Here is a 14,630-nt window from a genome sequence, read left to right on the forward strand (position 1 = left end):
CATAAATACAAAAGATAACTGATTATGCGTTTGTCTGATTTGCTCAGTGCACGGTGGTTTTTCTCGAAAATTTGTTTATGCGAATTATGGTGTATTGACAAGATGCAAATAAGTAAGGTGCATTTTCGAGCCATGGTATAACTGATAAACTGAAAAACGAGGAAACCGCAACAAAGAACAAACAGAAGGTTTCTAAGGAAAACTTGGAGCAGAAAGAATCAACGCACAATAAGAGAGAGGTATGAGATTTTAATTACGAAACGTTCGTTGCGGCGAAGCCGTTGTCTCCTTGAATATCACGTTTGAACCCAATTATCAAGCAAGATAAGATTGAATATTGTGCATTGTAACTTCGTCTAGCTGAGATAATTAGCGAATAGCAAACGTTCTGTTTTTCTTTTTGTCAGTTCGTGTCATCTCTAAATTTCCAAACGATTGACTTATCTCCGGAATTGTTGATTTAGAGAAAGAGAAACTACAGGTATCATTGAACAGTTCAAAGGAGTCCGGAATATTTATTTCCTATTGATATTCTCGGTGTTAATTTTATCAGTTACCTATCTTGCTTGTTTCTCGATTTTTTGAGGAGCCTCAATAACATCAACTTGGGTTTTTTGATTGAATTTTTGCTCTTTCAGTGTCCTCTGAATTTTTTACCAGAAATATTAAGAATAATCAATGTCAGTGCGATCCGGTTCGTGTCAGGGCAAACAGCGATTTATCCAGAATCTGACCCAGAAAATCTCATTTTTTTTACTTTGCCGTACCCATATCCGGCTAAGTGACCATGCGATATCGTAGCCATATCAGGTCAGTGACTTGATATCGTAGGAAATCAGGGCTGGATACACAGCTTCTGATTGGCTAATAGAAAATTTTGACACGATAAGAGTTAATACTTTTATAAATGGTATTGGAAAAATACAATGAAGACTCCACAACGACTAGCACGTGTACATAATCGATTAGATTTTTGTGTGTCACCAATTAAATCACAAAGGCACTAAAGCTTATATCCAGAGTTTGTTTTTGAAAAGTGAGAAAAATATGACCGCTGTACATGTCAGTGTAATAACCTCCGCTTGATAAATTCACAAGCGAGCCAATGAAAACATATGTAAGAAATCCTATAAAAGTAAATATATGAAAGATCATATATTTGAACTGCGGAGACAGATATGAATCTCCGACATGATTGACATGATTGTATAACTGCGGTGATCAATCACGTCTTCATAAGAAACCCAGTGTCCATATCTTACCTTGACAGCTCTACAAGTGTTTGCCCTATAAAGTTATTTAAAAAATACGAAGTGTTCACTATCTAAATTCTCGTTACAAAATCGATAACTTTCCGGTAGACAGGTGACAAGAACAAAGAAAGCATTTGTTTTGATTTACCACTAAATTCTTCGAACTGAAATTTAAAGAGGAGTATGTCAATCAGTTAAGAGAGTTGACAGCGTGGAACTGAAGTACATTCACATTTGTTAATAATTAACGTGAGCCCTTAAGCGCCTTTTGTTTTGCAGGCGACGTTTCGCCTCAGGGGCCATTGTCGGCATTGTTAATTGTTAGCTTTGACGCACCTTTACTTCCATAAATGTTTGTTTGTTTAACAAGGTGAGTCATTTTAGCTTTCGATAGGCAAAATGGTATGTTCTTAACGTTATCTTGGGTCAAATTTCGACTCATCTGTCGGCACATCCTTCATTTGAACGCGTACGGCTTCAGTGAAATCGACACCTCTAATGATCTGTGGATACAAAATTTCAAAGTAAGTTTGCTTTATTGTTGGATCCTTTCTTTCCTTCAAGTCGGATGAGCCCGGATATATAATTCTTATCCTATCCTTACATTGCGCTGAATACGTTACAGTTCTCAATCTCTACCTGGGTTTGTGAGTTCTATGATATTAATTCAGTGGCTTGCGCTGTTTACGATTTGCACTCTGATTTAATTCCGGCGCCACTCTGACCTGCTCCAACAAATTTGAAAACGTCAATCTATGGAGAATTTGTTCCGGTAACATTTGAAGCTTAAAAAAATGAGCGAACAACGTTCAAAGTCAAAGATTTTAAAAAGCTCTAATTTGAAGCCCCAGATTATTTTCTTGGCCCCCGTTGCAACTGGCGTAACGATCACTTTTCGCTCGAATTCTCAATTAGTCATTGACACATTATTGGCACAACACTTTCGCTTCCATTGCCAACAAACTTCTTTAATTTTAATTTTTAAACGAATTCTAAATACTCAATCCCAAAGCCTAACTTAAATCACCAGTCTATCGCAGTTTTCCCGGGTAATTTCAATATTTAAGGTTTTTAAAATGTTAAAATCTGTTTTCAGCTTTTCCGCTCCATTTCATTTTTAAGGGGTTGAAATTTTGAGATGCGCAGTCTTGGCATCAATTTATCTCTTAGCTATTGTGAATATAAAGCTGCACTTTCCTCTTAGCGAAATGAAATTTGGCTTATATCTATCCTTTCTCTTTGTTTCTTTTTTAAAAAGCTTGGGTATGGTAAATGTGAGTCACTTTTAATGTGGTACAAATCAAGGAGGAAGCAGTAAACTCGAAAGGGTGGCTCTGTATCTTAGACTAAATGAATACTTAAATTTTAGAATAAATTTTCAAGGATACGCTACCAGTGACGTAGCGCCTTAAACAACCAATCACGACTGTGGAGATAAGAAAATATGAAGATGAATTTATAATTTTTACCGCGTTCTTTCTTATCCACTGAAGATCTGCAAGGAATTACCCTTTGTCTATTTTTCCAATCTTTTAGTATAATTAAAATGCTCATACAAAATAAACTTTCAGGCCTTGACTCCGAATTACAACATTACTTTTATCCCGAGAGTTTATCTGCTAATCCATTTGGAAACTTTAAATGTGCGATATTAAAATATACTGATATTTGAAAGAGCTTGTTGGCTGCGACTAAATTCAGGGAAAATCGAACGTTCCAGAGAGGCTTTCAGCAACTGTGTAATTGGGGAATTACGTACGAAATAAAAATTACGGACGTAAAACCAAACGGAATATAACAGGGAAATGTGATGGCTATTTTTATTTCTTGTTCAAATCTTGCAGGGTGTAGCAGGTGTAGCAAAACAAAAATAATTCAGGCAGATATCAAGATGCTCAACAATACGAACTCATCAGCGCCCCAACATCCCCAAGACGACATCTTGAGCGTTGACACTCAAGCAATAGCTGAGCTAGTTCCTGTTGCATTACTGATTATCCTTGCCAATGGATTGGTGTTAGTTTTATTTGTGAAAAAGACACAGCTTCGTACACCAGCAAATTACGTCCTTTTCAGTTTAGCTGCTTGTGATTTCATCACCGGAATCGTCAATATTCCCTTGTTCATCGTAGTCGCGTTCACACTGCTTATCGGGCCGTCAGACCATTATATGGTTCTTCTGGTGAGCGTGGTCAACAATTTTACAGCCATATCAGCTTGTTATCACATACTAGCTGCAACTACAGAGAAATATCTGTCGGTAATCTGGCCAGTGAAGCATCGATCGATAACCAGGAAAACAGTTTTTAAAGTGCTTCAAGTTGTTTGGGTGGTGTCTTTCATTGTGGCTTTCATTCCCTTTGCTTGGGTTAACATGGAGGATACAGAAACGCAAAGGAAATTAACACTAGGGCATGTCATATTCTGTCTCGTGGCAGTTTTCCTGTTGCCGTATGCATTTATGATCTATGCCTTTGCGGTTATTTTCAAATCAATTTCCAATCAGGGGAAGACGGAAGGAAACATTATCTCGAGGTCACATTTCAATCGACAAGCTGCTCTAGAAAGAAGATGCTTAATTTTGTTCGCTTCTATGGCAATAATCTTCCTTGTATGTTGGTTGCCATGGTTTATTTTGTTGCTCATGTACAAGGTAGAAGACAATTTGGAAGACATGGAAATTGCAGCTCACGTGTTTGTGCTCGTTAGGTATGCTACCTCTATCATAAATCCTCTACTGTACACGTTTTTTAGACGAGATTTCAACAAGGCACTCAAGTCTCTGTTTAAAAGGAAACGATCACAGCGCTTTTCGAGAGACAGTGATGTCAACAGGCAAATTTTAACTAAAGACGGGGATGACACTGCTGAGGACATCGTCTGACTCATTTGTGTTGAAAGACATTGTCTAGGGCCTCGATTTGTCTTGAAAACCGATCACAGCTTGCTTGTTATTTAATTCTAAGAGAAATACTTGAAGGAAAAGCTCAGTTTTGGCGCTTTTACTGAACAATTTACCTAATGGAGCTCATTGAAAACATGCCTTATTAAAGTTCTACTGAAACGATTCTTATTATCCAATAGCAAAGTAAGTTAAGTTAAGTAAACTTTATTTAAACAGGGTGGCCCATTCATCTCCAAAGCTGGTCTCCATAGGGGCCCTGTATCTAAAAGTTATACAGATTAAAAGCCTGAAATACAATAATAAAATTTAAGAACATTTACAACCTCCTAGCAAAATTATACATATATAAAAGCCTTTATCCTTTCCAGAACTTTCCAGAGTGAACACTGTAAGTATACTATACCTAAAGCAATTCAATAATCCATCGAACAACTTTGGGCGGTAAGAATTGCCTTACTCAGTTTTTATTCCTCTTTGACAGTTTAACACATTCAGCTCTAGCTACAAACTATCAATTCTTCGTACATTTTTGAAGTTTACTTCACGTTCGTCACCTGTTCGTGTGAGGATCTGTATCCGGCCATTGTCAGAAGAAACTTTATGTTTATTACTGTTGGATTTATAACTGAGAAGCTGACATTAATCAAAAGACAAATGTGACTTCTGTACGGAAATTAACACCGAACATTAAAGTGTAAAAACGTTCTAGAAAGGCCTCAGGGTTATTTTTTGTTCGTAAAAGCAACAGTAGCCTTAATGTCATCAGAGTAGTATGAGAAAATAAAAACTCTGCCTCGAATTACATGATTTATCAGACACCACCGTCAAATAAAATGAATTTTTTTCATCGGTTCGCTTTCAGTCAGCTTTAAGTACGGCATTTACATGGAAAAGAGCTTCCCTCGATTAAGTGCTGGTGCCGAATGAGGGCTGCACATGAGAGTACTTTTAAGCCCATGAAAAATACTTTTAAACGGCTCTTTGCTAAACAACAACTCCAAAGTGCTTAGTCCAAGCACTTGAATTCTAGAGCGACATTAATTGTAAGTGGCTTACACCCCAATGTAGCCGGCTGATTGATTCCATTTAGCAAGGAAGCAGTGACATTGATATGTTCACAATTTCAAGGTATGTAACACGCGACGAATCCTTTACTTGTCTAGTTACAAAATAGAGCAGCCCGTGTTTTGACCTACTCAAACTATGACGTACTTGCTGGACACCTGTTCAAACTTCTCGGGTGGAAAAATCTTTCATGCCAGCAGCAAATTCAAAGAGCTAAGACGGTTTACAACTCTCTGCGCGGGATGGCTCCGGAATATCGCAGTTCTAAATTCGAGCGGCCAGAAACCGCATATAGCTCAAGGGACTCTGAGAATAAACTAAATGTTCCATTGCCGCGCACAAACTAGCATAAAATTGTGGTTCCATTCTTTGAACCAGCCGCCTTTGCGACTTAAGGGAAGCAGAGTCCCTGAGGAATTTTAAACGTCTACTCAAAGAAGATGTAAAAGGCAGGGCATTCGTGGAAAGCAGCATTTCTATTTAATTATTTTTATTATATTAGACATTAGGCATTAAACGGATTAGGTAGTTTTAACCTGACGAAATTTTTTACCGTGCTTAAATAAAGATTATGTATGTATGTATGTAGTTCAGTTTCACAAAAGTGTATGAAAAAAGGAAACGGCGTAAGCTCCCCGATTAAGAAAAATAATTTATCCCACGAAACTTTTATATCTGTTCCTTTCTGTTTTAAATATGCGCAATACAATGGCATGGTTCTTTCAATGGTAAATGGCTGCGATTTAATTACATCAAAAATCCGGCGCCTTGAGAGGATTCTTAGAGACATTTTTAAAAGGATTAATTTCATAGTCACTTGAAAATAAATTGGGAGTATATTGTTACGTTAATGGAGTTTTTACTTCGAAGGCGCAATTTGTATAAAAGAAGATTGTAATTGTAATTTTAGTTCACATTCGACTCTTCTCATGTGTTGACCAAGAAAAATCATCGAACCAGAGATAAGATGCCGAACAACACCAACTCAACAGCGCCCCCACGTTCCAAAGACGACATCAACGGCGATGCAATTGCTCAATTAGTTCCTGTTGCATTTCTGATCATCCTTGCGAACGGATTGGTGCTTGTTTCATTTGTGAAAAGAACACAACTCCGCACACCAGCAAACTACGTCCTTTTCAGTTTGGCAGCTTGTGACTTCATCACCGGAGTCATCAATATCCCCTTGTTCATCATAGTCGCGTTTACACCGGTCATCCCTTATTCGCCCAAGTTGGAATATTACATGGTTGAACTGGTGAACGCGCTGAACAATTTTACAGCCACATCAGCTTGCTATCACATACTAGCTGCAACTACAGAGAAATATCTGTCCATAATTTGGCCAGTGAAGCATCGATTGATGAGCAGGAAAAAAGTTTTTAAAGTACTTCAAGTTGTTTGGGTGGTGTCTTTCATTGTGGCTTTCGTTCCCTTTGCTTGGGTCAACATGGAGGATACAGAAACGCAAAGGAAATTATCACTAGGGCACGTCATATTCTGCCTCGTGGCAGTTTTCCTGTTGCCGTATACATTTATGATCTCTGCCTTTGTGCTTATTTTCAAATCAATTTCCAATCGTGGCAAAGTGAATAGGAGCATTATCTCGAGGTCACATTTTAGTCGACAAGCTGTTCTAGAAAGAAGATGCTTGATTTTGTTCGCTTTCATGGCAACTATCTTCCTTGTATGTTGGTTGCCATGGTTCATTTTGATGTTACTGTATAACGTATACGACACTGAAGTGAAAGGAATGAAAATTGCAACTCAAGTGTTTGTTCTCGTTAGGTATACTACCTCTATCATAAATCCTGTGTTGTACACGTTTTTTAGGCGAGATTTCACCGCCGCCCTCAAGTCTCTGTTTAAAAGGCAGCGATCACGGCGCTCTTCGTTTCCACTGTCTTCAATTGACAGTGAAGGCAATAGGCAAGTTCTAAGTAAAACTGAGGATGACATGGCTGAGACCATCGTGTAACTCTCGTGTAATAGAACACATTGTCTAGTATGTATTTCTCGGTTTCTTATGAAACCTGATCATCAAACACTCACACTAAAAGATTTTTTATTTAGCCAAGAATTTAATATTTTGCTTTCAGCTTAGTACTAAACCATTTGACACTTGTAATAGAGAACTATAGGCGACGTTATTTGGGCTTTTAACGTACCACTTAAAAAGCACATTAAGATCTTAGTATAATTTTGAGTTGATATATCACATTTTATTATGTATGTTCAAAGAAAACATTAATTAATTAAAATAATAAAAAAACTTCTAACCTCTCTGTAAAGGTGGTTAGTTCCTAATAACATTTAAGAGTTGTAATAAGAGATCCAAATGAATTGTACAAAGTAGTTTGATATTCTAGTCAATATATCTATCAAAGGAGGTTCATCAGAGCCACCTAAGCATTTACGAATTCTTCCTCCTTATGCCATATTTGTTAATGATCGATTTGGAGAAGTTCACGTGACGTCTATATCATTCTCTCAGGGAAAGATTTTCTTAATGTTCTTCTATCCGTGCGGAAGTATTTTCTATTGAACTTTTTCCACGTTGACGTTAGGCTTTGAAAATGCAATTTGCAAATTTATCGTCAGCGAATTGCCAAAGTAAATATGAAAAGAAAATCTACGCGAAAACAACACGAAGCTTAAGGTACCAAAGGATTGAGGAAATCGCGCGCAAACAAGACTTGGGCTTAGGCATTTGACGTAATTATGTATCAGAACTATTGTATAAAGAAGACAAGACAAGACAACTTTTTTTTTACTGTAGAATTTAATATATAAATTAAAAGTACCCACAGTAACTGGTTACCCAAAATAACCAAAGATCTAAAATAGCTGGGTGACCACCATAAGAAAATATAAGTTGATCACTGTTGGGACTACATGTAAATTGTTAAAACGAAAACGAATAACTTTGACTTTCAAAGCGTGCAAACGCTTACTACAGAAATATTTTGCGAAAAAAGTGGTGGCTGAGGAATTATTATATTTCAGGAGCCATGGTCATGGGTTCCTGCTTTGTTCTTAAATAAAATAATGTTTACATTTGTTGTCTTAAAAGAAAATGAGACAATAAGGATAAACTTAGATTTGAAATAAGCGGTTTATTAGACTCCGGGATCAATTCCGAATTTACTTAAATTAATTTTAATATAATTAATCCTTTTAATTTTTCGTTCATTGTCAAGAGTTTTATGCATCAGCCTCTGGCTCGAATATGGAGGGAAACCTCATCCCACGTTTTGACCTCAATAAATTGATTTCATTAGATTTTGATTAAATTTACGCTTCAGTCATGCAGTTTTTATTACCCTATTTACTCAAAACAGCGCCTCCCTCAATTAAGCGCCCTCCCAAGTAAAAGCACTAGTAATCTCGGTCTCGATATCAAGCACTGCACTTCTCAACGAGAAAGAGGAGCTTAGCTCAGGAAGCAGGATAGCTCTACTCTGCCTTACCACCCCCCGTCCCTCCTTGTAGTCCAGTCCCTGAACTCTCTCTTCTCCGCGCGCTCTAAATAGGGGTTCATTCCAGGCAGTAGAAAAGACAGTCTCTCTAACAACAGCTTTATTTATTTCTCCCTTATTTTTTTCATATAAATTAAATTACATAGTAGTATAATAATTAAATTAAAATAAAGGTAACTGACAACCTGAAATAGTCAAAAATGCCAGGTTGCCAGTTAATTACATATATATTACAATTTATCCCGCGTGGTTTCAACTCCTATATAGGACGGGACAGGAAGAGTTCAGGGACTAGACTCTCCCCCCCCCCCCAACCTGAACGCCGCCCTCACGTAAAGAAGCACGTATTTTTGTCCCTATCATTATGATAAGGAGTTATTCATTCGTCTTCAAATGTAAACCTGTCATAAAAGGGAAACTTTTTCATCATTGCATACACCCTGTTTATCTGTTCATCCGTCCACACAATGCGATGTCGGGTGATTGAAGGGACTGGATCCACTATAGCTGCACAATCCTGGATGTATTTTTCTTCACACGTGATATCGAGGAAATCGCATATTCTTCTGAGTGAATCCGCTGGATTTTTCACAACATCCATGCTGACAACGTTTATGAAGTCTTCTGGGAAGGTTTTCTGTGCCACGTGAGTTCCCTCTGCCCAGTTATTGTAAAGCTGTATCTTTATATCCAGAATTTCACTCGCATTAATCTGCTGAGAGTTCTACCACATCATTAGTCAGTGATAAGTGGTAATCTTATTTCTTTCTTATTTAGTGGTAAAATAAACAAAAACTGTAGCCTATTGTTAGACCTGCCTTCGTTCAGTTGCCTAGAGACTCTCAATTAAGACCCCAATTGATTTGATAAACCTTGCTGCTTTCTCTTTCCCCATGCCATACCCCCTCCACTTCCCCGCTATTGTGCCTTTTCCTGCCGGGGATTTTCGCTCGGCCTACTCAGTGATCCAAAGATTTTTAAAACACTCGCCTTTGGCTTGGTACTTACAACGCCTCTATAGGTAAGCCTTATCAAATACTAGGTGTGGAATGAGAGTGTGTATCTTAATGATCAGGAGATTGATAGATTAGAGACTCAAAAAACTGCTGTACTGGGATGGTGTGCGAGTAACTCAGTTGAAAAAGTTCGATATTTGGGGCGCAAGTAGTCATTTGAGTACCATACCTTGATGTTCGGATCAGCGTCCCTTGCCTGGATATCTCTGTGACGTAAAACAAATGTTGCAATATTGTCAAAGGGATTTCTAACAACGTGAATGAACTTGACTTTCACTCCTAGTTTCTCTTCTATCTCGTAAATTGCGGCTGTGCCTTTTAGACGAAGCATTACTGCAGTGTCCCATGCTGTCTTGTCTCCAATGACCTTAGGGTTGTTATATGAAAAAAAAATTCAGAGAATATCAAAACGATAATTTTATCAAAGCTAGAATCGGTGACAAAAATTGTTGAGGTGGTTCCAACATTTCGCATTGTCAAAATACAAACTTGGTACTCCAGTCCTCCACCACTCCCACTTTCAATGTTGTAGTTCTGCATACCTACATTGATTGGGGACGGTGCAAACTGGGCACGATTGCAATAAAAATAATAGAAAGAGACTCTAAAAAGGGAAATGTCTTTTGTCACTGATTGTAGACTGTTCATACTATACAGTCTTGAGAAAAAGATACTATTGTACGTCTAATGTCTCTTTAACTCAAAATAAAATGCTATCATGACTTTACAGGGGTAGACTACACTAAATTGAAACTGACGGTTTATAAGGAGCATATAACGAACACGAGCCATGACTCAAAAGACTTCCACAGATCGTAAACCTGTACCTTGTACGTTTATGCATCAATGCTGTAATAGCATTATACCTGAATATATCGATCGTACGCTCCCTGCCATTGATCAGGAACATTGTAGCCAAACAATTGGAGGTTGGTAACGCCTCCTTTCGATTCGCGGGATCTTCGACCATGTAAAGAAGACCGCACTGAATTTCCCATCATGGTATCAAAAAAATCATACTTCGAGTTAACCGTCTTCCAGTCTGGGTTGGAAATCCATTTTCTCAGCGCGTACGATTCGTCGGCAACTATCATGTGTGGATGAGCATCGAGTAAAGAAGACACCAAGCTGTGTCGACTACGTGAATAACCAACGAACAACAGCAACGTAGTCAAGTGATCATAAGCTCTGTTTTTATTGTCTTCTTCGCTAGTGGGCTCTTCTGTAAACGATAAAATAGAAGCGTTACGTGAATTATTTGAGAACCGAGCAGCCTATTTGCAGAGGAATGCTTTTGAGTACTCCCAACACAGCGAAAGTAGCACCGCAAAATGTCACAGTTCTTTCTGTTTCTTTTTTTTCCCGAATTAATTTACATTTTTTTACAGTTACATGTAAGATGATTTACGTATTTGCAGTTGGTTTTGGTGATACCCAGCATCTTTTGTTTCTTAGTTTTATTTATATTTTTTCACGGAAAATATGCTGTTCTTTGAAACCGGCTAGAACTGAAAAAAGTTCATGCCCCCTTGGTTAAATAAAGCGTTATGTTTATATGTTACATTATGTAACAGACTCTCTCGATTAGACAATTACAAAAGGTAGGAAAACAAAACATTTTCAAGTTGTATAGAGCCAATGTTGTTGTAACAGTCAACGTAGAATCCCGGAAAATGAAGGTCCCGGAAATAACACCAGCAGTGCATAACTAGGAGTGTACACCCTCTGATCTATGCTCAGTCCCTATCCAAGCCTATGACCAGATCAAACGAGCTATCTTTATAGACCATTCACACAATTCACTGCAAATTACTTTCAGACTTCAATTAATTGATTACACAAATTCAGCAATAATTCAAATTCTTGCCATTGTCGTGTTCTTGTTGGGTGGAATTATTCTTTTTAACGTCTTCCTTGTTTTTGCGTTGTGAATCACTCACGCCGCTGAAACTGGGGTTCGTTTTATCTAAAAGAAAATTTTAATAGTAGAAAAATTATTATTTCATTGGTTTCAAGGTGCACGACCTGATCACATGCGAGTCGAAAGTTGTTGTTTCCCTGGGGAGTTAGTGAGTGACGAGAAGCGAGCAGTACGCAAGGAAAGAGCCGCTAGCACTAATAGCACAGCCCTTACCCACTTCTGCCCTACCTGTGGGAGAGGCTTCCTTGCCCGGATTAGTCTCATCAGCCACCTCCTGACACACCGTAGAAATTTATTAACAAACTAGATGTCTTTGGTCATCTTCGACTACGAAGGACGAACAACAGTGAGTGACACCTTCTCGTCCAATCAGAAAACGTACTAAGGTTGAGAGGTGTAACAATTTAATTTAATTTTAATATCAGAGCAGTTTTCAATTGAGTGTCGAAAGTAACCAGGCAATTACTTTGGTTGTGGTTTTACTGTGGTTTGACATTGGTTGAGTAGTCTAAATTGGTAAGTTATTGGCTTGATTTTGGTTTTACGACACTCAATTGAAAACCGCTCTATTATGCTCGACTTCACAAACTACTGAACTTTGATTTTAATCGTGCTTAAAGAAAGGTTGTCTGTCCGTCTGCCTTTTGCCATCTGTCTTTCTAATCAATCTAATATTGCGCAGTTTACCGATGAATTTGGTGCTTTATTATTCTAAAATAATTCGAATTATTAATTTTAAATTCAATGGCGTTCTTACCATTGTCGCGGATTTGAATTAAGGATTTGATCTCTTCTACGTTTTTCTTGCTTCCAGAGTGGGAATCACTGACAATGCTCCCATGGTTCGTTCCATCTGAAACAGGAATTGTAATTTCCGAAAAATCCTTACAATTTCTGCAATCGGTGTTGCAATTCAAGTAAATAAGATATCTGCCAGCATATACATTTTAATCAATAAAAGCCTCACACCACTATACATCAGTAGTTTTAAATCTCACTCACGGTAACCACAATTTTCTTTACTTAAGGACGTTCGCGCGAAACTTTTCAAACATTGACTTTTTTCTGAGACTTTTAGCACTGTAAGATGATGAGTTAGTTATGTCAGAAATGTAAAAAAATGGGGGGTCACCGACTTTGTTTAGAGAGAACATGCACGGAAGAACACCCTGAATCTGAAAAAATCGGGCCTCATTAGTGAATAAGGCCACAGTGTCTGTAAGTCCAAAAATATTGCAATTAGATCTTTGAAGAGAAATGTGCTCTGCCAAATATTGTTTAGGTGGACCTATTAAGTGAGTTTAGTCAACTGGCGAGGTTCCTTAAAGAACAAGTTCGCATTTAGCGACGATAGTTTCACGCGCCTTGCAGCCGCAAGATGGCAGGATTCGATGTCCCGTGGACAGAAATCTTGAATTTTTTTTAACTTCCCACATTGATTTTTTGTTCCTTTTTGGACAATGTGGAGATAATTGTAAATAGAAAAGTAGGGGTCACCGAACGTCCAAGATCGTTAAATCCAGGGAAAGCGATAGCAATGGCCATCTGTCCTATCATTGTTTATTTATTTACTTAGCGAGCTCTCTCACGCATGACGTGGCGTGTGAATTTGAGTGCGCAGTAAGGATGCGCAGAAACAATTAGTGCGAACGTCCTTAAGGGCCTAGGCATGTTACACTTTGTGGCCTCTCCGTCTTCCTTGTCGTATGACTGATCGTGAAGATGAAATTTCTGGCGATTTATTTTTCGATTTATTATTTCGCTTTAACCACCGATAAGTTAGCATCTAAGGTTACCAATAATATTCTATTCTTGAGTTTATGATACATACCTGTCAAAACCCTGTCGGTTATTCCATTTATTTGCCACATGGTTAAGATCACCGCTACAGCAACCGAACAAGCCGCTATTAACACCAGACGGAATAACTTTGGACCTCGAGCAAACATTTCCTTTGCACTTCTGGAAAGAAGAATCTAAAAAATTTAAAATAAATTTTTTCAGTTTTAGTTGAAACTCCTGAACAAAAAAAATTGAGCGAGGATCTGCTCGCAGTCGAGTAACTGCGGCTACAGTTCACAAGTGTTTATGAGCAAGCATTTATCATACGTGACACAAAATGTAATTAAAACATTTCACGTTACGCTTAATTGTTATTTTTACAGATATTAAGTGTGGCTGTTCTGTTTCTCAAAAGTGGACGACTCAAGGACAAGCTAAAGCAAATAAGCGTGATCGATAATTTTTTGATCTTAGCTCAGTATGTTTCTCTTGAGACAGTTTTCTATCAAGTGCTATCAACTTTGCGCTATACGGCATGAGTCAATAAATATACTAAGAATATATTTCTGTTATGGAAGCATGCTACACCTAACCCCGTGATAAAAGCAACCTAACTTCGCATGTTCTCGTTCTACTGATACAATTCCTCCACGGGCGCACAAAGATTTCACATGCATGTAGCACTTGTTGTACCTCTGCTAATTTCGCCTCGGGTGTTCACTAATTCGGCTTATTCTTGTGCCATTGAAAACCAGGATTTATTCAATTTATTTTATTTATACTCCGCGTGCATGAATTCTGTAGATATACAACTAACCGAAATTCAGTTATTAAGCTTCAGTTACATGAGTGAAATGACAGCATTTACTTCAATACATGTACTACCATTAAAACTGCATCCCAGTCAGCTCAGAGCATCCGCTCTCCAAATGTCGTGGGCCGCACGGCTGTAGATGCGATATATCCACTGTATATCTTTCGTGGTGTGTCTCTGTAAATTACTTCATATCGCTGATTATTTATCTTACCTTTCCCGTGCTTGTACCAGTTGAACCTGGCCGTTATTTCTTAGTGAAAATTAATGTATCAGAACTTAAACTTCAAGGGAATTTTATTTGCATATTTTGATCGACAGCCGATGCAAAGAAGGAGCTTTTGTAACTTAGAAGCCGGAAATTAGGGCTGATTGGCCCTTAATTAAAGTTCTGA

The 14,630-nt window shown here is 38.0% G+C and overlaps 3 protein-coding genes across 6 annotated transcripts; 2 read left to right on the forward strand and 1 right to left on the reverse strand.

The window, feature by feature from the left end:
• Positions 1-1,191: 1,191 nt before the first annotated feature.
• On the forward strand, positions 1,192-4,972 carry LOC110044280 (octopamine receptor beta-2R-like). Its single transcript, XM_089276477.1, has 2 exons — positions 1,192-1,777; positions 3,098-4,972. The coding sequence occupies exon 2, from the start codon at positions 3,145-3,147 to the stop codon at positions 4,135-4,137; it is 993 nt and encodes a 330-aa protein (XP_089132603.1). The 5' UTR covers positions 1,192-1,777; positions 3,098-3,144; the 3' UTR covers positions 4,138-4,972.
• Positions 4,973-6,070: 1,098 nt separating this feature from the next.
• Positions 6,071-8,300, forward strand: LOC110044279 (octopamine receptor beta-2R-like). The gene has a single exon (XM_089276163.1). It carries the CDS (start codon positions 6,191-6,193, stop codon positions 7,199-7,201), a length of 1,011 nt encoding a protein of 336 aa, XP_089132289.1. The 5' UTR covers positions 6,071-6,190; the 3' UTR covers positions 7,202-8,300.
• LOC149101446 (uncharacterized) lies at positions 7,987-14,557 on the reverse strand. Of its 4 annotated transcripts, none has more exons than XM_089276162.1 (7): positions 14,450-14,557; positions 13,471-13,615; positions 12,397-12,492; positions 11,586-11,684; positions 10,585-10,940; positions 9,888-10,085; positions 7,987-9,426 (listed from the first exon to the last, which is right to left on the reverse strand). In XM_089276162.1, exons 2-7 carry the CDS (start codon positions 13,586-13,588, stop codon positions 9,082-9,084), a joined length of 1,212 nt encoding a protein of 403 aa, XP_089132288.1. In that variant the 5' UTR covers positions 13,589-13,615; positions 14,450-14,557; the 3' UTR covers positions 7,987-9,081. The 4 variants fall into 4 exon arrangements, with proteins under 4 accessions (XP_089132288.1, XP_089132287.1, XP_089132286.1 ...); XM_089276161.1 differs by having other exon boundaries at positions 7,987-9,414; positions 14,307-14,557; XM_089276160.1 differs by having other exon boundaries at positions 7,987-9,417; positions 14,307-14,557.
• Positions 14,558-14,630: the final 73 nt, after the last annotated feature.

Source organism: Orbicella faveolata, unplaced genomic scaffold (assembly GCF_042242905.1).
Source record: "Orbicella faveolata isolate gen_17 unplaced genomic scaffold, um_ofav_v1 contig_4, whole genome shotgun sequence".
Taxonomy (NCBI): Eukaryota; Metazoa; Cnidaria; class Anthozoa; order Scleractinia; family Merulinidae; genus Orbicella; species Orbicella faveolata.

Bases quoted from the DNA above. Each gene is read 5' to 3' on its own strand.
- LOC110044280 (XM_089276477.1), top strand. From the start codon at position 3,145: ATGCTCAACAATACGAACTCATCAGCGCCCCAACATCCCCAAGACGAC.
- LOC110044279 (XM_089276163.1), top strand. From the start codon at position 6,191: ATGCCGAACAACACCAACTCAACAGCGCCCCCACGTTCCAAAGACGAC.
- LOC149101446 (XM_089276159.1), bottom strand. The intron at 12,493-13,470 runs GTATGTATCATA...TTCCTGTTTCAG, and splicing joins AACCGACAGGGTTTTGACAG to ATGGAACGAACCATGGGAGC. The intron at 10,941-11,585 runs GCAAGAATTTGA...TATCGTTTACAG, and splicing joins CCAACAAGAACACGACAATG to AAGAGCCCACTAGCGAAGAA.